This window comes from Notolepis coatsorum, assembly GCF_963971535.1.
Source record: "Notolepis coatsorum genome assembly, chromosome: 6".
Taxonomy (NCBI): Eukaryota; Metazoa; Chordata; class Actinopteri; order Aulopiformes; family Paralepididae; genus Notolepis; species Notolepis coatsorum.
Window position 1 is genome coordinate 169,886,109 of NC_140170.1, and position 27,769 is coordinate 169,913,877.

General features: G+C 48.2%; 1 protein-coding gene across 1 annotated transcript in view; it reads right to left on the reverse strand.

Moving 5' to 3' along the window:
* Positions 1–1,755: 1,755 nt before the first annotated feature.
* csf1a (colony stimulating factor 1a (macrophage)) overlaps positions 1,756–27,769 on the reverse strand; it is a gene marked incomplete at both ends in the record, with an annotated part of 86,236 nt that continues 60,222 nt past the window's right edge. Inside the window, 2 exons of the mRNA XM_084315821.1 lie at positions 1,756–1,803; positions 2,101–2,271. Coding sequence (XP_084171947.1) covers positions 1,756–1,803; positions 2,101–2,271 — 219 coding nt within the window. The remainder of the gene's footprint in view (positions 1,804–2,100; positions 2,272–27,769) is intronic.

A 27,769-nucleotide genomic window follows, 5' to 3' on the forward strand; every position in this document is an offset into this window, starting at 1 on the left:
ATATATATATATATATATATATAAACACTGTAAATATCAGCTCTCTGTTCAACAGCTAATCAGGAGGATCTCACTCTCTATGTCTCTATCTCTGTCTATATCTCTGTCTCTGTCTCTGTCTCTGTATCTTTCTTTCTTTCTTTCTTTCTTTCTTTCTTTCTTTCTTTCTTTCTTTCTTTCTTTCTTTCTTTCTTTCTTTCTTTCTTTCTTTCTTTCTTTCTTTCTTTCTTTCTTTCTTTCTCTCTCTCTCTCTCTCTATATCTCTCTCTCTTGTGCATCACAGGTACATTTATATCTAAAGCCCTAATAATAATAATAATAATAATAATAATAATAATAATAATAATAATAATAATAATAATAATAATAATAATAATAATAATAATAATGTATTCAGGTAAACTTCTATCTAAAAAGCCCTAGCTTGTGTGTCACTCTAGGCCTCTTGTGTCCAGTCATTGGAATAACAAAGGACAGACTAGAAGCTGTGTGATATTCTATTCCAGTTGTGTTATATATATATATATTATTATATATAGCCGATAGTTTTCAATCAATGTCCTATGAAACATTCTGGTAACATTCTAACTAAATCACAGTACAGGGCTTTGAAAGGTAGAAACTGAATTCAGCTATTTGATGAAAGGACTACACTCCCAGAATTCAATGTGATCAATGTCACTCTAGACCAGTGGTGCCCAACCAGTCGATCGCGATCGACAGGTAGATCGCGGGATGATTTCAAGTAGATCTTGATTAATAAAATTTGATTATAATCTTTTTTTTTTTTTTTTTTTTGCTAAATCAACTCTTCCTCTCCTTGTTAACTACAACAAGCAATGCTGTTTGTTATTTAAGATGAGGTCGGACTCGGCACTGACAGATTTGTGTTCATTATGCTGCTTTTATAAAGCCTCAAATGACGGCTTACAATATACAATTTTGGCTGGTAGCTCTCGGGCTAGGTGGTAAATAAAAAAGTAGATCTTGGTTCAAAAAAGGTTGGGCACCCCTGCTCTAGAACATAGGTGTCAAACTCATGGCCCGTGGGCCAAATGTGGCCCGCCACGTCATTTGATGTGGCCCCCCAAGAGCCCTGGTAAAAAAATTATAATAATCATTTTATTTTTTTAATTAATTAATTTTTTAAACATTAATCTTGGGTTAAAAAATAGCGGCGTTAAAAGAATTGTGGGTTAATGCGTTAATAAAGCTTTAACTTTGACAGCCTTAGTTATTACACATTCTTACACATGTATGTTGAACATCTGAGGTATTGATGAAGTAACAAAGGCAAAAAGCCAAAAAGCACAGAACGCTGTTGCATTCGCAAATATGAGAGCCAGCAATACGCAGCTCCAGTTAACCTAATTTATACCGTAATGAATCATTAAAAAAATATACTGTTAACTGGAATATGTTGTTTCTTTACACATATGTTGGATTATGTAATTGGTTTGTCATGACAAACCAATAAAAAATCGCTACTTTACATCAGGGTGAACGCTGTTACGCTGCCACCACCCACTTCAATGACAGAGCTCTCATATTTGCGAATGCATAAACTATATCTTAAATTATGGCTATGTGTCTAATATGGCCGTCGCTTATCAATTGACAGAGCTCTCATATTTGCGAATGCAACAGCGTTCACCCTGATGTAAACAAAACAAGTCATTGATAAGCGACGGCCATATTAGACACATAGCCATAATTTAAGATATAGTTTATGCATTTGCAAATATGAGAGCTCTGTCATTGAAGCGGCTTGCCGCGGCTCATGCGCGGGGGCGTAATCGATAACTGGCGACGATAAGGGGGGCGTGCTAGCGTAGGGTCACGTGGGCTTAGTGGCCAATCAGAGGAACCCGGAAACCGAACAGCGTTGTAGAAGGCATGGACGCAACCAGGTATGCAAGGGCATTAACCACCAAAGATACTGAGCTGTCTCTAACGCTCACTGAGCCATGGAGACGATGCTAAATTACATGACTATTTCACATTTTGAGAGAGAATTCTATGATTTCAACTCAAGACATTCATGCATATTAGGGACTCTGAATTAAGAGTGAGGATCTATGGAATTATCTGTAAGCTTACCTCGATCTCCTCATTGATCTCTGGCATACATCCTTGAGAGTAAAGGTTGTACATGACCTTCTTCAGGGTGCTGATGTAACGTCTATTGTCCGACTTCCTAGCATACTGGAAATTGGCGTTCAGAAGCTCCAGAATTTGTGGAAAGGCTGCTTTGACGTAACAGACTTTGCTCTAGGGATACAAAAACAATTCAGTCAGAAACAGTCTCTAGTCATAAAGATTAAACCATTGATCATAACCAAAAAACTAAAGCACTTGTTTGGCTGAGAGTGTAAACAACAACCCCCCACCAGAATCAATATCCCTCATATTAATTTAAAATATATAATGTAATTTCGGGAAGAAGGCTTACAGACACATATCACCATTCCTTACACATGCATCCTAAGATCCCCTGCTCCACAACCATATCTTCTCACACACACACACACTACACATATCTACTTCTCTGTAGAACACCCCACCATCAGTTCAGAGATACGCCGCCTGTTTCCCTCTGAGATAAGGGTGTGTCCACCTCTGCCCCTCAACACAGGCGCCCCCCAGGGCGGTGTCCTTAGCCCCCTCCAATATTTCCTGTAAACCCATGACTGTGTAGTCAAGCACAGCTCGAACATGGTGATTAAGTTTGCCGGTGCCACAACAGTGACAGGCCTAATCACAGAGAACGACATAACGGCCTACAGGAGTGAGGTTGACAACCTGGCACGGTGGTGCCAGGTGAATAACCTCTCTCTCAATGTTGACCAAGGAGCTGGTCATGGACTACAGGGGGAGACAGGCTGTACCACATCAATATCAATGGGTCTGCTGTGGACAAAGTTAGCAGCTTCAAGTTCTTCTGTGTTCACATCACAGAGGACCTCACCTGGGACAGATCCTATGGCCAAAAAGCACCACAGAGGGTCGTACAAACAGCCCAAAACATCACCCCCACCCTCAACACCTTCACTGGCTTCCTGTAAAATCTTGTGTCACCTTCAAGATCCTCCTGCTCACATATAAATCCCTACACACCACTGCCCCTCAACACCTATCCGACCTTCTCCACACCTACACCCCCTCCGGTAATCTCTGCTCCTCTGACACAGGTTTACTTACCATCCCACAAGCCAGGTTGCGGACCTTCGGGGACAGGGCTTTTAGTGTCGCTGCTCCCACCCTTTAGAACTCCCTCCCCATGGACATCCGAACTGCTAATTCCTTTGTCCAGTTTAAAAATCTCTTCACCCATACATTTACATTTAGTCATTTAGCTGACGCTTTTATCCAAAGCGACTTACAAGTTCTGTACGACAAGTCATCAGGAAGGCTGAGCAACAATGTTCATCAAAGTGTTGAGTGCTACAGTGTAGGTGGTTAGTTAGGGTTAGAATATTTTTATTTATTTAATTTCTTAAAAAATGTCAGATAATGGTTGAAGAAGTGCGTCTTTAGTCAACGGCGAAAGATTGGACGTGTTTCGGCTGTCCTAACTGGGGTGGGTATTTCATTCCACCATTGTGGGGCAAGGACTGAGAAAAGGCAGGTTCTCCTTGATGACCCTCCCGGAGCTTGGATAGGAGTGGGTCTGAGACGGCCAGAAGATGCAGAGCGTAGGGGTCTTGAGGGTGTGTAGTTAGAGACCATTGACCGGAGGTAGGCGGGAGCGGTTCCCTTTGCCGCACGGTATGCCAGGTTGAGGGCCTTGAAGCGGATTCGTGCAGCAATGGGGAGCCAGTGCAGGTCCCTAAGAAATGGGGTGACATGGGCCGACTTCGGTAGGTTTGAGATCAGGCGGGCCGCTGCATTGAGTTGAAGAGGCTTAGTGGCAGTGGCCGGGAGGCCAGTGAGCAGTGCGTTGCAGTAGTCGAGGCGGGAGATGACTGTTGATTGGACGAGGAATTGGGTGGCTTCTTTTGTCAGGAAGGGGCGGATCCTTCTGACGTTGCTCAGGAGGAATCGGCAGGTTCTGGTTGTCGCTGCGATGTGAGCAGAGAAGTTCAACTGGTCGTCGAGGACAACACCAAGGTTCTTGGCGGTCGGGGACGCGGTCACAGCTGCATTCTCGACTGTGATGGAAAGGTCGGTCAGGGGGGAGGATTTGGCCGGCAGGTGGAGCAATTCTGTTTTGCTTAGGTTCAGTTTGAGGTGGTTGGTCGTCATCCAGGCGGAGATGTCGGATAGACAGGCCGAGATCCGCTCAGAGACGTGGATATCTGAAGGAGGGAAGGAGAGGAAGAGTTGAGTATCGTCGGCATAACAATGGTAGGAGAAGCCATGAGACGTGATAATGTTACCCAGTGATTTAGTGTAGAGGGAGAAGAGAAGGGGTCCTAAAACCGAGCCCTGGGGGACACCCGTCCGCAGGGGGCGAGTGGCCGACAGGGTCCCTCTCCATGACACTTGGTAGGAGCGGTCATTGAGGTATGATGACAGCCATCCACTCTTATTCCTGCGAGGGCCGCAAGGAGGATCTGTGTCGAAGGCTGCAGATAGATCTAGGAGAATCAGGACAGAGGAGAGGCCTTTCGCTTTTGCTAAGTGAAGTGCCTCTGTGACCGCAATGAGGGCTGTCTCTGTGGAGTGACCAGTCCTGAAGCCTGACTGATTAGGGTCTAGGAGGTCATTCTGTAAGAGATAAGCAGTTAGTTGGTTGGATACAGCACGTTCAAATGTTTTAGAAAGGAAGGAGAGAAGAGAGACAGGACGGTAGTTGCCTATGACGGTAGGGTTCAGGTTTTTTTTTTTATGAGGGGCGTGACTCTGGCTTGTTTTAGGGAGGTGGGGACCACCCCAGAGTTGAGTGAGGAGTTGATGGTTGCAGTTAGGAATGGGAGGATGTCTGGTGCTATGGTCTGGAGGAGTGGGGAGGGTAGCCGGTCCAGCTGGCATGTAGTCGCACGGTTCGACGTTACCAGTGTCAGGGTCTCGGCTTCTGTAATGGGAGAATAAGATGACAGAGTGAAGGATGAGGTTCTCGATTCAGCATTTGGAATGGGTGGGGGTTGGGAGAAGGAGCTGCGGATGTTCTCCACTTTTTCCTCAAAGAAGATCGCAAAGTCTTCGGCAGAGAAAGATGAGGGAGGGGGGGGTGGGGGGGGGAGTGAGGAGGGAGGACATGGTAGCATGCAGTTTGCGAAGATTCTTGGCAGAGGCCTCGATCCTATGGTGAAAGAAAGAAGCTTTGGCATTAGTAATGGTTTTGGAGAATGTTAACAAGAGGTTGTGATATGTGTCGATGTCAGCAGTGAGGCGTGACTTTCTATACTTCCTTTCAGCTGGTCTCAGGACCTGTCTTTGTTCTCTCACTGGATCTGTCAGCCATGGACTGGGTGGGGAACGCCGGGCAGGTTTCTCAACGAGGGGACAGAGCTTGTCGAAGGAGGTTGCAAGGGCTGAGAGGAGGGTGGAGGTTGCCATCTCTGTGGAGAGAGCAGAGAAGGTGTCACTCAAAGGTAGAGTGGATAGTATGTCAGAGGAGAGGGTGGAGGGGGATAGGGAGGGCAGGTTGCGTCTGAGTGAGACGGTTTGAGTTGGGGTGAAGACCTTTCGGTTAAGCATGAGAGTTAGTGAGAAGGATATGAAGGAATGGTCAGATACATGTAGGGGAGTTACCGTGGTGTTAATGATGCTGGAGTTACGGGAAAATATGAGATCCAAGGAGTTGCTTGCTTTGTGGGTGGGAAGCATGGCAGTGGGAGTCAGGTCAAATGATTGTAGGAGGGAGACTACTATGACTGACTGAGATGAGTCAGGCAGGTTGAAGTCGCCCAATAGAAGGAGAGGGGTACCATCTTCCGGTAAGGAGCTTAGAAGCATGTCCAGCTCATCTGTGAAGTGATTGAGTGGACCTGGATGGCGGTAGAGTGTAACAATGGTGAGATTGAAAGGATTAGAGACAGATACTGCATGATATTCGAAAGAGGAGAGTGACAGTTCTGGGAGTGGTGTTAAGTTTGTAGCCCATGAAGGAGATGTCATGAGGCCAGTGCCTCCACCCCGTCTGGAAGGTCGAGGTGTGTGAGTGAAGTTATAGTTTGTAGATAATGCTGCAGGTGTTGATGAGTTATTGGGGGTTATCCAGGTCTCAGTTAGAGCCAGGAGCTGCAGATTTAGACTATGGGCGTTGGCAGTAATGAAGTCAGCTTTCTTGACTGCTGATTGACAATTCCATAAGCCTCCCCGTACTGTGACAGATGTATTAGTGGCTGTAGGAGGGTAGGAGAGATTAGCTGGGTTGCTAGCAAACTGCCGTGGGTGGGTTGAATCTGTTCTGGAGGAGCAGATTGTGGATATAGGTATGAGACACATTGTGGTGTCAAGAGTGGCAGGGAGGAAGTAGAGAAATAGCAGAGTGGGAGGGAAAGGGAGATTTTTCAGAGTGGAGTGTAAGATAGGACTAGGGTGTAATTAGCACTAGGTGGATCGGTGGATCCCTCAGCGGAGAACTCCAGGAAAACTCCTCCTCTTTGTCCCTCATTCAGGGGGGTAGTCGACTACTCGACTATCGGTAAATTTCGGCCAATCAAAGTCGACTATGCAAATCCTTAGTCGGGGACAGCCCTAATATATATATATATAATAAAAAAAAATGTATTGCATTCGACTAAGAGTCGACTACGGCTCCTTTCGATTGATTACCGAGGTCAGCCCTACTGGTAATTTTTTTGCCAGATAAAACAGTAAGAACAGGTTTCTTATTTACAATGTCGATCTGGTCCAAGAGGCCCCAACAGGAATACAAATATATAGAATATATATATAGATATATTAATAATAAAATAAAAACACAGTTAACACTTTGGGCGCCAGCCGCTTTAGCCATCTTTGTACTCAGTGTGCCACCGCTATAAAGTGTTTGCAGGGCTATATCTATATTCTATATTATAGCTATGGAGACAATACTATGGCTCATTTGACATTAACTATCCATCGTTCAACATGAGAAAAAAATATTATTCATGTATACGTTCACGTGTTATACCGTGGTGAATATTGTGTAGTTTCAGAGTAGTATAGTTTCAGTCCTTACCTTTACTAGGAGGTATCCCAAAAAGAATATACCAATTGTCTGATCACGATTTCCAGTATTCATGTCCATCTGGTCCCGGACATAATTTGGCACAACTTATCGATCGAGTGTGCTAGATGCGTCTCAAGTTGCTTGGGTGAAGCGTTAGACTTGCCTGGACCAAAATTCTCCGCCCGGAGGAAATTTGATGTGACACACAGTGTGAAATAAGGTTTCAAAGGGTGGGCGATACTGCCACCTAGCAGGATGTGGCCGGTATTGCATTCTCGGAATCAAAGAATGATTTCCTATGGTAACACTGAGGTCCGTGAACCTGTAATGAATTAAAAAAAAAGGATCTAAAAACGAGTTTACTCGTCTTTGGCGCTCAACGCATGGCGGCCAAAAACAAGTTAACTCGTCTTTGGTGCCCAATGTGTTAACACATTGGCAGCCATTTGGATGCGTCTAAAATCACTGTAGATGGCCAGCATATGTAAACAGACTTGCACAGTCCGTGGGGCTGTTTGTAGAGCTACATCTATACTTTATAGTATTGCTATCTGTCCATTCTCATTGTCAATTGAGTCCATAAACCGTCCCTTCAAAATGGCTTAAAGAAATCATTTTTTCATCAATACGTTCTCATTTTATAGCGTCTTGAATATAAGCATTATACAGGATTTGGTCTAGTATATTTCCTGGAAGGCTGGATAAAGGGCTAATAGCTACTAACGTTATATCCAATGGCATTTCGGTTATACAAAAGCTACAGTTAAAACTCAAACTGCATATGATCGATACGATCCTCAAGCATGGGGATCGTAGTTTCTGATTATTGATTACCAATAACCGTGTTCGTCTCAGTAGCCACATACGCTGATCGGCTGGTTGAGTATCATAACAAGCCCTGATCAGCATGTAATTTACGTGAAAAAGATCTTACCATGAGCCGGTTGGATCCCCCAGACCATTTCCCAGTTATCGATCGCCATCTGGTAGATCGATATGTCTATTGGCTGATGATATATTCCCTTACTGCATAGTGAAATCCGCGATCCAAAACGTATTCCGTGCAACAGGCTATAGGGATCGCTTCAGGTGAGTAAAAAACTACATTGGAAATCCAGAAAAAAAAAGACAACTTCTGCCACAGGGAACACTGCATTATCGATACAGCGCCCCTAAGAGGATCTGGCCGGTAATGCACTTTTTCGAATTCAAAGAGTAGGGTACATCTGCAGTGCAGCTCGGCGACCTTGAATAGGTTATTAAAATGGAATAAAAGCCAAAACAACCTTGCTACGGAGATATCCGTGGTTGGTCCCTTAACACTTTGTATGCCACTCACGGCTTTTCTCGGGTTTACCCCCCGACCGTTGAATGACACGTCACAAGTATTCTCGGGTTTAAAAAAATATATTATTAGCGTTCTGAAATCATATTGCATCAAGCGAGCCTACCGTTGGAGATCCAGGCACCGCCGGCGCTCAGATGTGAAAAAAGCGCCCCCTATCGTCTCCCAGATGGTAAATCACCCTTTTGGATTGGACTCAATGAAAGTGAATGGGAGAACAGATTTCTGACTCCACATTTGACTTCTCACTGATGTAACCGGGGTCTATCAGAGTTCATTCTGGAGCCTTGGTGCCACGGCGAATATGTGTTCCACTGTCAATTATCTATTTTTTCGAATGGCGATCGGAAATTGGAATAAACCATTTGGATACCATCTGACCTCAGGTAAGGAATCTATGTTATCAGTCTTAGGATAATCAGACTCGTTTTCACGGATATATAAGCGTTTCTCCTATATGTGATATAGCTGTTTTGACTGTAAAAGCCATCAGGAAATAAGAGCAGCGATTATCAGCGCGCGGCACGAGCGTGCGTGCGCACACATATACTATCGATCATCTAGCGTTTATTTGAAAACGATTCATAAATAGGCCGACAAATGACAACGTTCTGGAATATTCCAGTAAAAGACGATTATCATAGAATGTGTTGTTTTTTCCGCGAAAACTAGTGATTTTCAAAATGCTATCAAACTCAAATGAAGAGATAAAAATACAATCTGCTTTGACAATGTTGACTGGAAAATGAGTATTTGATAAGCGACGTGCAGATTAGACACATAGCCATAATTTAAAACATAGATTAGGCGATATTAACGTTAACATTGGAGCGGATTGTGGCATTCAAGGGGGTAAAAAGGAAAACACGGCTGGCAATCAAAGTGTTAGGCATGGATTCGAAACGCGGATATATACGTGGCCCATCCCGAATGTGTTAAGAATCATACACATAAACAAATAAACACACGCCTACTGTATGTACAAAAAGAATAAACAGGGGAGGAGTAGGGAGGGGTGAAAGTATGTATAGGTGTGTGTGTGTGTGTGTGTGTGTGTGTGTGTCTGTGTGTGTGTGTGTGTGTGTGTGTGTGCATGTATGCAAACAGATGCGTGTGTCTAGGTGCGAGTATGAAGATGAATGAGTGCTTGTATGTTGTGTGTGAGAGGGTGTATGCAAGTGTGAAACTGGGGTCAGCAAGAGCAGCAACATCTAATCTAATAAATTCAGTTAACATTAGTAATTCTTGCCCGCTGCATTTAAATCCAAAACCGAAAATACAGTCAAATTAAAATAAGTTTGGCATAGTGCAAATTTGGGCACATTACAGATTTAGTTTTGTCTACGATAGAGACGATTAAACAGCGACTGAGTGTGAGAATTGTGCTACGCGAGGTATATGCAAGCGTCAATACATTTACCGGTGTGAGGCAGTTGGCATCGCCCTGGGCCCCGTTCCCCGTACCTGGATAACTGAGTTAGCCAGATAACTTTCGGGTAATTCTGACTTAAGCCGGACTTTCCGATTCCCCGTACCTGGATTTTCCAAATCACCATGACAACAGATCCAAAAGTTTGAGCCTGGTCGAAAGCAGAGTTTAAGTTCAAGTTAGCCTGAACCATCGCCACGCCCCCACAAAAAAGTGACAGCCCGTTTCCTGAAATTATTCCCACAGTCTACGATCTGCATTATACCATTCTGAATTACGTTTTTGTGCTCCATTCTTCCAGAGGGGGCTTTTGAAATGTAAAATAGACCCAAAATGCTGATACTAAATTCACTTTGTCCTAAATAATGCACGTTATATATACCGTGGCGCTCGCTCGGTGCGATGTACACATTATGACGTGGTTATTTTAATTGTAACTGGGATTAAGATGTCTGATGAGATGCGCTGTTTGACGGATTTGAGAAATTGAATGAGCCGTTGACGTCACATTAATGAATGAGGATAAAGAAATAAAACTTAATTCAAAATAAAGAATATTCTAAACACGGGTCTCTCGTTCATTAATGTATAAACAATGAATTTATCCCATCTGGCACAGTGGCGCAGCGGTAGTGCTCAAGCCTGCCAACCCAGCGACCGGTGTTCGAAACCCCGTGTTTCCAATATAATTTTTTTGAATATAATATTAATGATTATACGCCAAAGTAGCCTGGTTTTAAGTTAAAATATTATAAATCTACATGCATTGAGGATGTCATTCTTTATATAGCTCTCAACGTGCACCAAATTGAATTATTCCTATATTGCAAAAAGAAGGAAAAGACTAGGGTTTCGAACCCCGGTCGTCTGCGTGAAAGTCAAAAGAACAACCCGTTAGACCACAGTGGAGATAAGTTAAAGATCGACTATACATCAATCAATGAGAGCCGTATCGTAATTCTGTATAACAGTTTAACTAATTATTTTCGCTAGCAAGATCTCATTTGATTATTCAATCCAGCAGGCAAGTTTAAAGAAATATAATCTGATTGATTGAGGTAATGAGGGACTTAAAATTAGCCTATAGATAACGCATTTAACTTGTCGGCGAGGCGATTGAGCCGTATTGCAATCTGTCAATAAAGTTTTAAATCAATTAATCAATCAATGCCGTTAGAGAATCAGGATCTCTGCCATCGATACGTGCTGGCTTTTCACCTGAAGCGGCCGCGCGCACTTAGCCTGGGTCTCAAGTCTGAATCGAGTTAACGAGACTGAATCCACCTTCGAGGAACAGGAAAATCCCGGCTTCAAACATCGGGTTAACTGAATCTGGATAATGACATCTTGATCGACTTAGTTGAACCAGGTACGAGAAACAGGGCCCTGGTCTGCTACCAGCACCAGAGAGATCCAGGAAGGCAGCTCCTTCTCCCAAAAGTATTTCACAAAACATCTGTATTTGCAACAGGGCAAAATCCATTATCAAATCTTAAGGTTGTTATTTATAGCAAATCATTATATAGTCACTCTTATATAGTCACTCTTATAGTCACTTCAGCAACTGGTCATTTCCAAACTTGGAATCTGATGCAGAATTGTCAAAGAGTTATCCAACACGTCCATACTGTAGGCTACACAGAGGGATGGACCTCCAGAGCAAAGCTGCCAGACTGCTCACAACTCTGATTACACCACACTCACTTTTTTGAGAGCCTGTAAGTTATTTATTAATTAACAAATCATTGAAAATATACAATTATGTGTTACCAAATACCTTTTGAATTAACAATGGAATTGCTTCTCCCTGCTGAACTGTACCGAACCAAAAACCCCAAAACAGTATGAATGAATGAATGAATGAATTGATGTATGAATTATTGTTTACATATAAATAAACAAACAAAATTTTTTTCGAACATTTTCACAAATAAACAAACAAAGGATAGGTTTGAAGCCGAAGGCTTATAGAGCAACCTACCCCTAATTCAAAAAACAAATTCAAAAAAGTTAAAGTTTTCAAAATATAACAAACAAAAAAAGAAATCAACAAATAAACAAACAAACAAACAAACAAACAAACAAAAGAAATCAACAATCAACAATCAACAAAAAACTTTCCCGAAAAGAACATAAGCGAACATAGGAAATTAAAAAATTCATCTGCAATACCAGAGTTTCATGGTAGAAAAAAAAAAAAAAAAAAGATTGTAGGTTAAATTTTACTATACGATTCTAGAACGCTGTTTTTAAACATCTTTTTAAACTTAAAAATACTCCTGCTGTTTTTTATTTCATCCGGTATATTGTTCCAGAGTTTCACTCCTTTAACTGACACAGACATACTTTTAAGTGTGGTTCGAGCTCTAGGCTGTTTCAAATTGAGTGTTCTTCTTAACACTTTAATTGCCATGGGTTAAATTCATAATTTACCATCCCTCGCCAGCTCTATTTGTCTATGGAGAAGTTCCCCTTCTTTGCAGGGCTATAACTTTTTAAATTCTATTGCTAAATTGCCATTATTATGGCCCATTCAATGTCCTATATGTATTGTTCAGGGTGTAGCAACGTTAAACTTTTTCATTCACATATTCATACTAAAATATGCTCTAAAGTATAAGTATGTTTTTATCGTTTTCTGCAGCTTTCTTCAGCACGTAATTTATAGCCCTAAATGCATTATATTGATGATCAAATACAGTTTGGTAGGAATCTGTGCGAGATAAAAAGTTTCAACTGGAGGTGGTTCTAGAAGTTTCTACGCATCATCTGATGATGACCGGATGGGCGGGGGATCGTTTATAATTCCGTGGGCAGCGTTAGATGATTCATCCAGAGTGGGTCATATGTTCATCAGATCAGTTAGTATAGAAGACGTTAGAAAATAACGCTGAATCTTACCGTGGCTTCCTCGCGCCGCTGGCAGATGAGCGTGGAACATATTTTTTTCTATTATGGGATGTAGAAATGCCCGATCCATTTCCAGGTTGTATAATAGTATATACGTCCAAATAACGTTGTTTATTGAGTTAGGGCGAGCGATCTATTATCCAGTGTTTCAAGATGGAGTCGCAGGAGCTATAGCAAGTGGTCGGACCACATATGGAGTGAGCACTTCCGGTTCAAAGGGTGATTTCCGGTTGGCGATCTGCCGATCGGCCACCAGATGGCGCTCTTGAACCGCTAGAGAGTTGAGAGGAGATCAGCAGTGTGTCTCAGGGCTCCGGAAAGGAAATATGATTTCGATGACAGATTTTTGAAATATTGACATCAAAGACGAGTTACGGCGTCTTCGGCAGAATGAGCATGGCTCGGAATGACGTGAAAACTCGTCCGCGGCGATCATAGTGTTAAATTATACGTCACCTCTCGTTCTTTAAACAAAATTTGTAAGTTACATGGCAGTTGATAACTTCCAGCTTTAAAAACGATCTCTGCTGTTTTTTTTTATTTGTATCCACTTTTTCTCCCATTTTTCTATATTTTCTCCCATCCCAATTTCGTATCATCCAATTCAACCCTCCCCTGTCACGAACGCTGTTTCTTGCCTCCCACAAGCCGGCTGCAATGTGGACTAAGTCATACATACATCCCCTCCGGTACTTGAGGTAACAGCAGTCGCATCTTTTCACCTGCGCAGCTCGATCTCTCAGTGGCGAGGAGTAACGCGTGGGAGGCTCACGCTGCCCCCGACACTTCCTGATTCTACTGCGCAGGCGCACCAACCGACCTGTAGGAGTCGCTGTCCACAACGCCCGATCTCCACCCATCAGTTTCCCACCCCCTAATACGGCCAATGTGTATTAGTACGGACGACCAGCTAAACTGAAAGCAAATGTGGAGCGCTGGGCTCAAACAGGCGAGCCCAGCGTCTCCAGATTTCGTGGCGAGCGCCTTGCCCACTACGCCACGTAGCCGCCCACGATCTCTGCTGTTTTAAGGTCAACTAAGTCGAGGAACTTTAATGCCCTTAGTTCAAAAAACAGTGTGTTTGTAGGATGGAGATAACTAACATAAGGTTATGTATATAACCAAGTTCTGTGAATGCTAGTGACGCTCAGCATCATAATGCATAAATCTCGCTTCAGCGTATATACACTGAATAATTTCAAAATGTACCTTTACATACCAACATCCGTCTGACCACACCCCCATCTGCTGCCTATATAAGCAGGGGTGGGGCTCATCTCCTTCCCAACAAATTTCACCACAATGAAAGATCAAGGGCCGCAGTGGCGCCTAGACGCTGAGCGTCACTAGCATTCACAGAACTTGGTTATATACATAACCTTACGTTCTGTTTCATGCTAGCTTCCGCTCAGCGTCATAATGCATAACAGGAGCTGAGCGGGAGCTAGAAGCTCGACAAATGTACCCCACTGAGGCCCCCCACAACCATCAGAACCGGGGAGGACCGAGCCCCCCGACCCTCCCTAATGGAGGGATACCCTCCCTATTGGAGGACGGGAGGGAGACGGATCCGACCGTGCGAAGAGGAACTCGAGCAACTCAACGCACAGGGTGAGCAGACCGTGGCTTGACCCCACGACTACGCACACGCACAACCCGCATGCCACCAGGGAACGAACGGAAGGAACAAACCTCATTACTGCCCCAAAAATCACGGGGTCAAGAGCAAACTCAACCCTGTGGCAAGGCCGTAGCAGCGGAGCGCGAAGGAAGACCCAGACCCACTGAAGGGACTGGATCCCCCGGAAAAAGGGGGCCCGGAGAGGTCAATGACGCCAGGCATCAAGACCTCACCAGGCGGTCACTTAGTGACACCGCCCCCCACATCGCCAGCGTATTCGGACAGGGCCCCTCCAAGAGCGGGCCCTCCCCCCACTAGTACACCGCCTGGCACACTGACCCTGCAACACAGGCAGTCAGCATGGCCGTAACTTGAAGCACTCAAAAGGCTAACCATAACAGAAGCAGGCAGCGCACCGGGGAAACCAGGCAGCAGGCTTTAGACCCGAGCCTGGAGCACTGCGGGCGAGACAGGCGCCAAAGGGGTCAACTGAAAACAGCCCCCTGGTGGAAGGGGCGTATGCTGGCATTGTTGTGTTGAGCACCATGACAAAGCCTCCACCAAAAAAAACCCGACCCAGAAAGGTCGAGGCAGAGAAGGCTGACACGATTGGCAGACGTCATGAACGTGCAGCGGCACACTCAACCGGGTAACCCGGGAGTCGACTCTGCTCCAACACACCAGGGAATCAACCACCCTCATGGTACCACATACGGTGGTTGTTCCTATAACCCCTCAAGAAAAAACTCCAAAACACACCTGCGGGTATACACCAGCTATACCGCAGTACAAGTGTTTCAGTTTCCAAAAAGGGTTATCCCAGGCCTACGGTTTCAATGAAACATTACTTCGGACCGGGCCCGGCGGCTCGGGAAGCACACAGGGTTAGCAGAGGAGGTCCAGAAGGCGCAGGTGGTACATATACGACCTGGAATAGTTAAGGAATAACAGCAATGATACTTTAATGACTATAGGCTGGATACACTAGGGGGGGTTAATCCGGTCGCTTGTAAGCCGACAGGAGTAGGAAGGGGGGGGGGGTAGAATCCGGCTGCCTCATCCGGCCAAGGGTATCCCAGGTGAACCCACTGTAGTGCCGTTCAATGCGCCGGCGATCCTTGGACCACAGATGAAAGCAGGTGGACTCTTTGTGGGCCGGCGTCCTCCGGTCCACGGGGGAGAGACGTGAAGCGACATCGTCTTGCAGAGCGTCTCCTCACCTTGCGTCCTCTCCAGGGGGGGGGGGGGTTCCAACACACGGCAGTGTCGGGGGTCTTTATCCATGGAATAATCAACGTATACAAAGCATAATCCGTGCCTGGGAAGGCGGGCTGTCATCGGTAGAATAATCCGGTATACAGGTCCACTCGCTCGTCGGCTCTGGGGCTCCTCGGGTGCAGCTTCACGTGGGGTCAACCACCCTGGATAAGCAGCCAGTTCTCTGCCCGAAACGATGGGGTACTGACTACGGTAGTATTCTCACCGCACGAAGCACTATATATTAACAGACTATTATTAGCTTAATAGACTACGTCCAACTCGACGATATAGTGCCAAATATGACTATTCAAATATTAATATACACGATGTCTCAATACCGATGGTAAGCCGAACTTGGCCTTACTCCCACACGTGGCGTCGCGGGGAGGCTTTACGTCTGTGACTCTATTGGAGGGTAAGAAACTGGACTGAAAAGGAAGTCCTACTTTAGTAGCGCAGTATATATACGCACTATGAACAAATAGTCCCATTAGTGGTGCGGTAGCCAGATTCCTACGCGGAACTAGGACTTGTTCGTACATGTTGAGCGGTACGTTTGAACTGGGTCTGAGGGGTATGGCAGCCTGGCACCAAGGTCTCGACCAATAGTAGAATGGAGACTATTATGGGATGTTCAGTAGGCTAGAATGGATATTCAATGCATATTGTACAAGGAATATACAAGGGATATCAGGGAATATTAGAGAATATACAAATACAATTAAATATATATATATAAATAAATATATATATTCGGTTTAATCTGGCCCTTCACAACAGCCACCCCCTGATTGGTCCCAGACCTAATCAGTTAAACAGAGACAGATTAATCGCGTCGTCTATTTACACATAAGGGTTTGCTGTAGGGGTCAGTCAACTTCACAAAGTCATAAGGTTATAGGGTCGTGGTCATCATCGATTGTGTCTGGGAGTCGGGGCAGTTCTATGAGCCTCGCCACGGGACGGGTGTAAGTGCGACCCTGGACGAGCACTTCAGCTGCTCGGACCTTGCCGTCGGCACCGGTGATCACTTTGCTTACGCGGCCGGCCGGCCACATAGCTCTGGGCAGTGATTGATCAATAATCATGACGACTGTTCCTTCTGTCAAATTGTCTTTCTCCTTTACCCACTTCTGGCGGGTCTGTAGAGACGGTAGGTAGTGCAGTAGGAAACTGCTCCAAAACTTGTCGGCTAATACTTGACTGTACCTCCACATTCGTCGGCCGTTCGCTTCTTCAGGCCGGTACATTGTCTGGGGTAATGCAGGATCTAGCCGCCCCATCAGGAGTGTGTTGGGGGTAACTGGGTCGATATCCGCCACATCACTGGAGACATATCCGAGGGGCTTCGAGTTAAGTACTCCCTCAATCTCCGTGAGGACTGTCATTAGGACTTCTTCCGCCACAGTCTGGGCCCCAAGTACTGCGTACAGGGCTGTCTTTATGGAGCGCACTTCTCGTTCCCAAGTGCCACCGAAGTGGGGTGCGTTTGGGGGGTTGAATTGGAAATCAACCTGTGCTGGAGCGAGGTGGGTCTTAAGTTCTGGGCCCATAGCTTGGAAGCTCTCTCTCAGCTCTCTTTCGCCGCCTTTGAAGTTTGTCCCATGATCGGACAATAGGGTAGACGGTCTTCCTTTCCGTGATGTGAATCTACGGAAGGCCATAAGGAATGAGTCTGTGCTCATGGTCGGGAGAAGCTCGATGTGTATCGCTCTGGTGGTCATGCATTTGAATACAATACCCCACCGCTTCTCGGTTCCTCTTCCTTTCTTTATGTGCAGCGGGCCAAAGCAGTCCATACCCGTTGAGTGGAATGGCTTGTCACCGATTCGGAGGCGACATGGAGGAAGGTCAGCCATCCTTGGTATGCTGGGCTGCGCGCGCCACTTGCGGCAGTCTAGACATGTTCGCTGGAAGCGTCGTACCGCCTCTCTTCCTTGTAGGATCCAGTAACGATGTCTGATTTCCGCGAAGACTCTTTCTGCTCCTGCGTGATGTACATCCTCATCGTATTTCTTTATAACCAGCTCTGTGACCTTGTGTCGGCTGTTCAATACGATCGGGTATTTAATGTCATCCGGTAGATTGGGGGCTCTGCGTAGGCGACCACCCACTCTGATGAGGGTATGAGCGTCGCTCTCGGGGGCCAGATGAATTAATCTGCTGTCGGATGGGACGGGCTTTCCTCCCTGTAGACAGGCCAATTCATCGGGGAACGAGTCTCTCTGGGCTCGCTGCAGTAGAAGCAATTCTGCTTCCTCGTAGTTAGCTGCTGACATATCAGCGGGGGACTTGCACTCCGGGTGGTACCGCAGGAATGTTCTTTGTTGTGCACTCTCTATGGACGTGCAATCGTCTATGTTAGGGTCGGTGGAGGCTACGGTGCTCAATCCACAGAACACAGGCTTCTTATTTTCCACCTCCTCTGGACTTGCTTCCCTCGGGATAGGCATGGGCCACTGTCCTTCCGGGAGTCTTAGGAATGCGGGGCCGTCACTGTAAGCATTGTGACGGGTGAGGTCATCCAGGGGCATCCCCCGGGTGATGACGTCAGCTGGGTTCTGTTTTGTATCAACGTAGCGCCACTCTGTTTCTCCGGTTAACTCTTCGGTTAAGTCTTGAATCTCGGTGACTCTGACTCCCACGAAGACTTTGTACTTGCATGAGTCCGATTTGATCCAGGCGAGTACTGTCGTGGAATCTGACCACAGGATTGTTCTAGACACCGGTATGGTGAGCTCACGTTGGATGAGCGTGGCTAGGTGCGCTCCGGCTAGGGCTGCGCAGAGCTCTAGGCGTGGGATAGATTGTTGCTTGCGTGGGGCTATTCTCGAGCGGGCGAGGACAAATGCTGTGTAGATCTCTCCCCCCTTTTCTTGGGCCCGCAAGTAGGCTACTGATCCGTATGCGACCTCTGAGGCGTCACTGAAGACGTGTAAGTCCATTTTACATGTCTCTGGCCTCACCGTGGGTGGGAAGTAGCTTCGGCGCATATTAACGCCTGGGAGTGAGTGGAGCTCCATCTCCCACTCTCTCCAGGTGGATGCAAGGTGTGCGGGAATGGGGTCGTCCCAGCCCTGGTCCTTGTCCCACAATGCTCGTACAATCATTTTTGCCCTGGTGGTGTACGGTAGAATACATCCTAGCGGGTCATATTGTCGGGCGAGTGTTGTGTACACACTCCGTCTGGTGGTCGGCGCCGCCGCCGGCCTTCCCTGCTCCGTAGTCAGGGGCTTGTGTCTGTAGTGAAGCGAATCTGTTTTGAATCGCCACACCAATCCCAGGGTCATCTCCTGGGCTTCTCCCGGGATTGTAGCCATCCAGGTCTCGCTGCTGGCTGCCTTGTCCTCGGAGGAGAGGCTGCGCAGTACTTGCGGATCGCTGCTGGCCCACTGCCTGAGATCAAAGCCGCCTTTGATCAATGAGGCGCGGAGTTTAATCAGGAGAGCCTCGGCTTCTTCCTGGGTTGAAAGGCTTTGTAGACAGTTGTCTACGTAGAAGCTGTTCTTTACGCTGTGTCGGACCTCTTCGTCCGCTGCTGGGTCCTCTGCTACATGTTTCTGTAGTGCAAATGTAGCACAGCAGGGGCTGCACGTCGTTCCGAAGGGGAGGACTTCCCATTGGTAGATGGCTGGGTGCTCATCTCCTGGCTTCTCTCTCCATAGGAACCGTAACAGGGGCTTGTCCTCCTCTACTAATCTCACCTGCAGGAACATTCCTTTAATGTCCCCGCTGATGGCCACCTTTTCCTGGCGGAAGCGGAGTAGAACGCCGAGTAGGGAGGGGCCGAGTGTGGGACCGGGCAGTAACTCTTTATTCAGATTTTGGGATCCGATCTGGTAGCTGCAGTTAAATACTATGCGGTCTTTACCGTTGTGATGGACCTTGTGGTGAGGCACGTACCACGATTCAGTGGTCTGGTCAGCCTCTTTAATGTCCATCTTTGTGACGTGTCCCGCTGTGATGAGCTTCTCAATCTCAGCGCGGTATACACTCTCTTGGGCGGGGTTCTTGGCTAAGCGCCGCTCCGTGTTCAGCAGGTACCGTTCTGTGGCGTCTGTCTTGGCGTGGAAAGTAGGCATTCCTTCTCGCCGCAGGAGTGGCGTGGCGTATCTCAACACGCCGTTGACCGGGACTCTCTTGGTCCCTGTCTCGAGGAGGTGAATGGCGTAAATGTCATCTTTAGAGCGAATGTCTTTCTTTCCGTTCTTAAAGGGCATTTGTTCCAAGGTCCATAGCCGCTCTACGTGTTGCAGGAGTGCGGTTTCTCCCTCTGTGACTCGGGAGTGGAGACATCTAGTGGCTGTACTTCGGTTGAGAGATTTGGCGAGCGGGCCTTGGAGAGTCCATCCCAAACGGGTCTCGACTGCTGCAGGACAGCCTCGGGGTCCGGTATAAACCCGGTCTATCGGGACAATGAGGTCTGCATGGTCGGAGCCTATCAACAGGGTCGGCATAGCATTGTCTATGAGCGGGATCGGTAACTTGCGCAGATGTGCATATTTCTCCATCAGCTTGGCGACGGGGTATGTGTACCGCGACAGTCCTATTTCTTGGCTGGTGAAAGCGTCTGTAATCTGGTACCGTCGCTCAGGCTGGCCGCTTGCTGCGATAGAGAATGAGACATTCTCGCCCTTTATCGTCTTCAAATCTCGTCTTATTGTCCGAATTGTCATTTGGGTTTCGCTTCCCCGCAGCCCTAGCTGGGCCGCAGCGGAGGCGAGCAGAAGGGTCTTCTCTGACCCGTCATCGAGGACGGCGTAAGTGTCCAGGACTTTATTCTGGTAGCTTAGTGTCACACGCACTACTTTTAGGAGTACTCGGGCTCCACTGCTGCTGGCGGGATCGATGTACATGACGCTCGCTTTGCTGCTGGATGGTGCGGGTGAAGGGCGCCGTCTGTTACTGTCGTGAAGTATGTCCAGATGGGCTCCATCGCACTTGGTGCACCTTTTCTTTAAGCGGCATTCGGCTGCCATGTGTGAGCGCGCACAGCGAAAACAGCGCTTGTTGGACTTTATCCATTGACTTGCTTTCTCCGCGTTCAGCTTGGGGAAGGAGTCACATTGCGCTAGCCAGTGTTCTTTCTCACAGTAGGGGCACACTATCTTCCACTTCTCCGTTCTGGAGGGGGTACTGTGGCTCCTGCTGCTCGGTACTGACTCCGATTGGTGCATCACAGTCACCGATCTTCTTCCATCATTTAGTCGTCTGGTTCCTTCTCTGGAGCCAGGGGTGCTCCGTCCGAATGTATCTAGCCGTAGGCTGCTGACTTCTCTCGCCAGGAAGTCTGCTAGATCGAGGAGGTTCGGTTCGGGGCCATTCGGGTCTCGGTGGTCTCTCTGCCGCCTAAAACGCTCCTGTCGAGCGGGCGGCAGCTTCTCCAAGATCCTTTCCACATTTGAGTTGGCGTAAAGTTCATGGCTCCCCTTCTCTCTCTGCGCTCCCAACATCCCTACCAGGGACTGCACTCTGATGGACAGGTCGTCCAGTGCTCGATTGTCTATTGCTGGGGGTAAGCGGTCGATGTGTCGGATCTCCTGGATCACGTAATCCCATATGCGCCCATACCTCTGGTCCAATGCTACCAGCGCTGCTGTGTATGGGGTGGTGGAAGTCGCGTAGGCGAGCGCTATATTATGTGCGCGGGGTACCTTTAAGTGCTTCAGTAGGATGGCGTATTTATGGCGTTCATCCAATACATCCACCAACATGGTCTCCAGACACATGCGGAGTTCTGTATACTGGGCCCGGTTCTCTTGGGTGAAGTCGGGTACCATAGGCGTGCCAATGTATGACGCTGACTGTGGATACATCGGCGAGCGTTGGGGGAGAGGCCTCCTAGGCGAGTCTCCTCCCGCTCCTTGGTATGGGCTGGTACCGGCAGTGTACCATGGCCCGCTTGTCCAGGTGCTGTTCCTCGGTGCGGGTCGTGCGTCGTGCTCACCCGTGTATAGAGTCGGGGGTCTGTAGCGCAGCTCCGCGGGAGTATAGCCTGGGCTGTACCGGACCTCCTGGTCCGGTAGAGTACTGTGCTGTCGTCGGGCGTGGTTCTCCTCCTCTTCCTCTTCGTCTTCAGTTAGGTCATTCAGTGCTTGTAGTCTCTGGTTTAGCCTCTCCACAGGATATGCTGCTCCTTCCCGGTTGCTAGGTCTCGCTTGGACCGGTGGGGGGAGGTGGTCTGTGGGGGGTATAGACCTCGTCTGTTGGTCAAGTTCAGGGTTGTTTACTCGGCTAGGGGATGCCGCCCTGGAGGTGTGTCTAGACGAGTTCCTGGAGCCTCTGGCGGAGGGAGAGGGTGTTGTCCGTCTGATCAGCTGTTCTATTAGTTGCGCTTGCTGTCTGTCGCGCTCTGCGTCCCGTAGAGCACCAGCAGCTGCTCGCTGGCTGTCTGCTCGGTCTCGGGCCACATTCTCTTCCCTCTGAATGCGTCTTATTTCTAGACGTATATGCTCTTCTTCGCTCCGCTGCTGGATCTGCAGTCGGTCGCGTTCAGCAGCGGCGTTCGGGCTGATGAGGAAGGCCTGCTGTAGGGTCCTCTCTGCCTCGCTGGGAGAAGGCGGTTGTATAGGGGAGCCTTCCCTCGGGGTACTCCTTGCGGAGCCTTGGAGCTCTATCTCCACGGTGCTCTCCCCGTCTTCTTCCGTGCCGAGTTCTCTCTCGGTAGCGTTGTATTCCTCCCGGGACTCATCGGGGACTACTTCTTCAGTACTGGCGGGGTGTGAAGTCATGTCTGGTTCCCACTGGTCCCCACCGTGAACTTGGTCAGTTACATTAGAACCCGTAGGGGCCTCTATGGTCGGGGTAGTCTGGGCGTTGGGGTTAGACATACTTTTACTTTCTAGTTTTACCGCGTTTACTGTTAGTAGAAGACTAGGTTGTTGACTGACAGCGTAAGCCTCTAAGTACTGAGGGAGCCGTCGTTCGCGCTGCGGGCGTTGGTTAGGAGGATCGTTTCGTGGAGTGTTCATCATAGGCCATTTCAATATTAATAACACTATATTAATATTACACTAATTACCCTCCGGCTCGAAGGACCAATTGTAACTGAGGGGTACAATTCCCTGACTGTATTACTAGATATGATACTTACTACCACTACCTTTGTACTTAATATTCGGCCACCCAGTACTCGGCATAAATATATTATGATGAACACTGTCACGTAGATGAAACGGATCCAACACAAATGTACGAATTAGAAATAGGTCTTTATTTCTACACAGCGATGGTGTGTAGAGCAAGCACTTAATCAAATCAATCACATTTATGAATGGGAATTAGTATGCACTTTTATGGCAAGAGTATTCGTCGGTATATCAATAGAGAATGTCCAATCTCTGAAGGCGCAGGTGGTACATATACGACCTGGAATAGTTAAGGAATAACAGCAATGATACTTTAATGACTATAGGCTGGATACACTAGGGGGGGTTAATCCGGTCGCTTGTAAGCCGACAGGAGTAGGAAGGGGGGGGGGGGTAGAATCCGGCTGCCTCATCCGGCCAAGGGTATCCCAGGTGAACCCACTGTAGTGCCGTTCAATGCGCCGGCGATCCTTGGACCACAGATGAAAGCAGGTGGACTCTTTGTGGGCCGGCGTCCTCCGGTCCACGGGGGAGAGACGTGAAGCGACCTCGTCTTGCAGAGCGTCTCCTCACCTTGCGTCCTCTCCAGGGGGGGGGGGTTCCAACACACGGCAGTGTCGGGGGTCTTTATCCATGGAATAATCAACGTATACAAAGCATAATCCGTGCCTGGGAAGGCGGGCTGTCGTCGGTAGAATAATCCGGTATACAGGTCCACTCGCTCGTCGGCTCTGGGGCTCCTCGGGTGCAGCTTCACGTGGGGTCAACCACCCTGGATAAGCAGCCAGTTCTCTGCCCGAAACGATGGGGTACTGACTACGGTAGTATTCTCACCGCACGAAGCACTATATATTAACAGACTATTATTAGCTTAATAGACTACGTCCAACTCGACGATATAGTGCCAAATATGACTATTCAAATATTAATATACACGATGTCTCAATACCGATGGTAAGCCGAACTTGGCCTTACTCCCACACGTGGCGTCGCGGGGAGGCTTTACGTCTGTGACTCTATTGGAGGGTAAGAAACTGGACTGAAAAGGAAGTCCTACTTTAGTAGCGCAGTATATATACGCACTATGAACAAATAGTCCCATTAGTGGTGCGGTAGCCAGATTCCTACGCGGAACTAGGACTTGTTCGTACATGTTGAGCGGTACGTTTGAACTGGGTCTGAGGGGTATGGCAGCCTGGCACCAAGGTCTCGACCAATAGTAGAATGGAGACTATTATGGGATGTTCAGTAGGCTAGAATGGATATTCAATGCATATTGTACAAGGAATATACAAGGGATATCAGGGAATATTAGAGAATATACAAATACAATTAAATATATATATATAAATAAATATATATATTCGGTTTAATCTGGCCCTTCACAACAGCCACCCCCTGATTGGTCCCAGACCTAATCAGTTAAACAGAGACAGATTAATCGCGTCGTCTATTTACACATAAGGGTTTGCTGTAGGGGTCAGTCAACTTCACAAAGTCATAAGGTTATAGGGTCGTGGTCATCATCGATTGTGTCTGGGAGTCGGGGCAGTTCTATGAGCCTCGCCACGGGACGGGTGTAAGTGCGACCCTGGACGAGCACTTCAGCTGCTCGGACCTTGCCGTCGGCACCGGTGATCACTTTGCTTACGCGGCCGGCCGGCCACATAGCTCTGGGCAGTGATTGATCAATAATCATGACGACTGTTCCTTCTGTCAAATTGTCTTTCTCCTTTACCCACTTCTGGCGGGTCTGTAGAGACGGTAGGTAGTGCAGTAGGAAACTGCTCCAAAACTTGTCGGCTAATACTTGACTGTACCTCCACATTCGTCGGCCGTTCGCTTCTTCAGGCCGGTACATTGTCTGGGGTAATGCAGGATCTAGCCGCCCCATCAGGAGTGTGTTGGGGGTAACTGGGTCGATATCCGCCACATCACTGGAGACATATCCGAGGGGCTTCGAGTTAAGTACTCCCTCAATCTCCGTGAGGACTGTCATTAGGACTTCTTCCGCCACAGTCTGGGCCCCAAGTACTGCGTACAGGGCTGTCTTTATGGAGCGCACTTCTCGTTCCCAAGTGCCACCGAAGTGGGGTGCGTTTGGGGGGTTGAATTGGAAATCAACCTGTGCTGGAGCGAGGTGGGTCTTAAGTTCTGGGCCCATAGCTTGGAAGCTCTCTCTCAGCTCTCTTTCGCCGCCTTTGAAGTTTGTCCCATGATCGGACAATAGGGTAGACGGTCTTCCTTTCCGTGATGTGAATCTACGGAAGGCCATAAGGAATGAGTCTGTGCTCATGGTCGGGAGAAGCTCGATGTGTATCGCTCTGGTGGTCATGCATTTGAATACAATACCCCACCGCTTCTCGGTTCCTCTTCCTTTCTTTATGTGCAGCGGGCCAAAGCAGTCCATACCCGTTGAGTGGAATGGCTTGTCACCGATTCGGAGGCGACATGGAGGAAGGTCAGCCATCCTTGGTATGCTGGGCTGCGCGCGCCACTTGCGGCAGTCTAGACATGTTCGCTGGAAGCGTCGTACCGCCTCTCTTCCTTGTAGGATCCAGTAACGATGTCTGATTTCCGCGAAGACTCTTTCTGCTCCTGCGTGATGTACATCCTCATCGTATTTCTTTATAACCAGCTCTGTGACCTTGTGTCGGCTGTTCAATACGATCGGGTATTTAATGTCATCCGGTAGATTGGGGGCTCTGCGTAGGCGACCACCCACTCTGATGAGGGTATGAGCGTCGCTCTCGGGGGCCAGATGAATTAATCTGCTGTCGGATGGGACGGGCTTTCCTCCCTGTAGACAGGCCAATTCATCGGGGAACGAGTCTCTCTGGGCTCGCTGCAGTAGAAGCAATTCTGCTTCCTCGTAGTTAGCTGCTGACATATCAGCGGGGGACTTGCACTCCGGGTGGTACCGCAGGAATGTTCTTTGTTGTGCACTCTCTATGGACGTGCAATCGTCTATGTTAGGGTCGGTGGAGGCTACGGTGCTCAATCCACAGAACACAGGCTTCTTATTTTCCACCTCCTCTGGACTTGCTTCCCTCGGGATAGGCATGGGCCACTGTCCTTCCGGGAGTCTTAGGAATGCGGGGCCGTCACTGTAAGCATTGTGACGGGTGAGGTCATCCAGGGGCATCCCCCGGGTGATGACGTCAGCTGGGTTCTGTTTTGTATCAACGTAGCGCCACTCTGTTTCTCCGGTTAACTCTTCGGTTAAGTCTTGAATCTCGGTGACTCTGACTCCCACGAAGACTTTGTACTTGCATGAGTCCGATTTGATCCAGGCGAGTACTGTCGTGGAATCTGACCACAGGATTGTTCTAGACACCGGTATGGTGAGCTCACGTTGGATGAGCGTGGCTAGGTGCGCTCCGGCTAGGGCTGCGCAGAGCTCTAGGCGTGGGATAGATTGTTGCTTGCGTGGGGCTATTCTCGAGCGGGCGAGGACAAATGCTGTGTAGATCTCTCCCCCCTTTTCTTGGGCCCGCAAGTAGGCTACTGATCCGTATGCGACCTCTGAGGCGTCACTGAAGACGTGTAAGTCCATTTTACATGTCTCTGGCCTCACCGTGGGTGGGAAGTAGCTTCGGCGCATATTAACGCCTGGGAGTGAGTGGAGCTCCATCTCCCACTCTCTCCAGGTGGATGCAAGGTGTGCGGGAATGGGGTCGTCCCAGCCCTGGTCCTTGTCCCACAATGCTCGTACAATCATTTTTGCCCTGGTGGTGTACGGTAGAATACATCCTAGCGGGTCATATTGTCGGGCGAGTGTTGTGTACACACTCCGTCTGGTGGTCGGCGCCGCCGCCGGCCTTCCCTGCTCCGTAGTCAGGGGCTTGTGTCTGTAGTGAAGCGAATCTGTTTTGAATCGCCACACCAATCCCAGGGTCATCTCCTGGGCTTCTCCCGGGATTGTAGCCATCCAGGTCTCGCTGCTGGCTGCCTTGTCCTCGGAGGAGAGGCTGCGCAGTACTTGCGGATCGCTGCTGGCCCACTGCCTGAGATCAAAGCCGCCTTTGATCAATGAGGCGCGGAGTTTAATCAGGAGAGCCTCGGCTTCTTCCTGGGTTGAAAGGCTTTGTAGACAGTTGTCTACGTAGAAGCTGTTCTTTACGCTGTGTCGGACCTCTTCGTCCGCTGCTGGGTCCTCTGCTACATGTTTCTGTAGTGCAAATGTAGCACAGCAGGGGCTGCACGTCGTTCCGAAGGGGAGGACTTCCCATTGGTAGATGGCTGGGTGCTCATCTCCTGGCTTCTCTCTCCATAGGAACCGTAACAGGGGCTTGTCCTCCTCTACTAATCTCACCTGCAGGAACATTCCTTTAATGTCCCCGCTGATGGCCACCTTTTCCTGGCGGAAGCGGAGTAGAACGCCGAGTAGGGAGGGGCCGAGTGTGGGACCGGGCAGTAACTCTTTATTCAGATTTTGGGATCCGATCTGGTAGCTGCAGTTAAATACTATGCGGTCTTTACCGTTGTGATGGACCTTGTGGTGAGGCACGTACCACGATTCAGTGGTCTGGTCAGCCTCTTTAATGTCCATCTTTGTGACGTGTCCCGCTGTGATGAGCTTCTCAATCTCAGCGCGGTATACACTCTCTTGGGCGGGGTTCTTGGCTAAGCGCCGCTCCGTGTTCAGCAGGTACCGTTCTGTGGCGTCTGTCTTGGCGTGGAAAGTAGGCATTCCTTCTCGCCGCAGGAGTGGCGTGGCGTATCTCAACACGCCGTTGACCGGGACTCTCTTGGTCCCTGTCTCGAGGAGGTGAATGGCGTAAATGTCATCTTTAGAGCGAATGTCTTTCTTTCCGTTCTTAAAGGGCATTTGTTCCAAGGTCCATAGCCGCTCTACGTGTTGCAGGAGTGCGGTTTCTCCCTCTGTGACTCGGGAGTGGAGACATCTAGTGGCTGTACTTCGGTTGAGAGATTTGGCGAGCGGGCCTTGGAGAGTCCATCCCAAACGGGTCTCGACTGCTGCAGGACAGCCTCGGGGTCCGGTATAAAC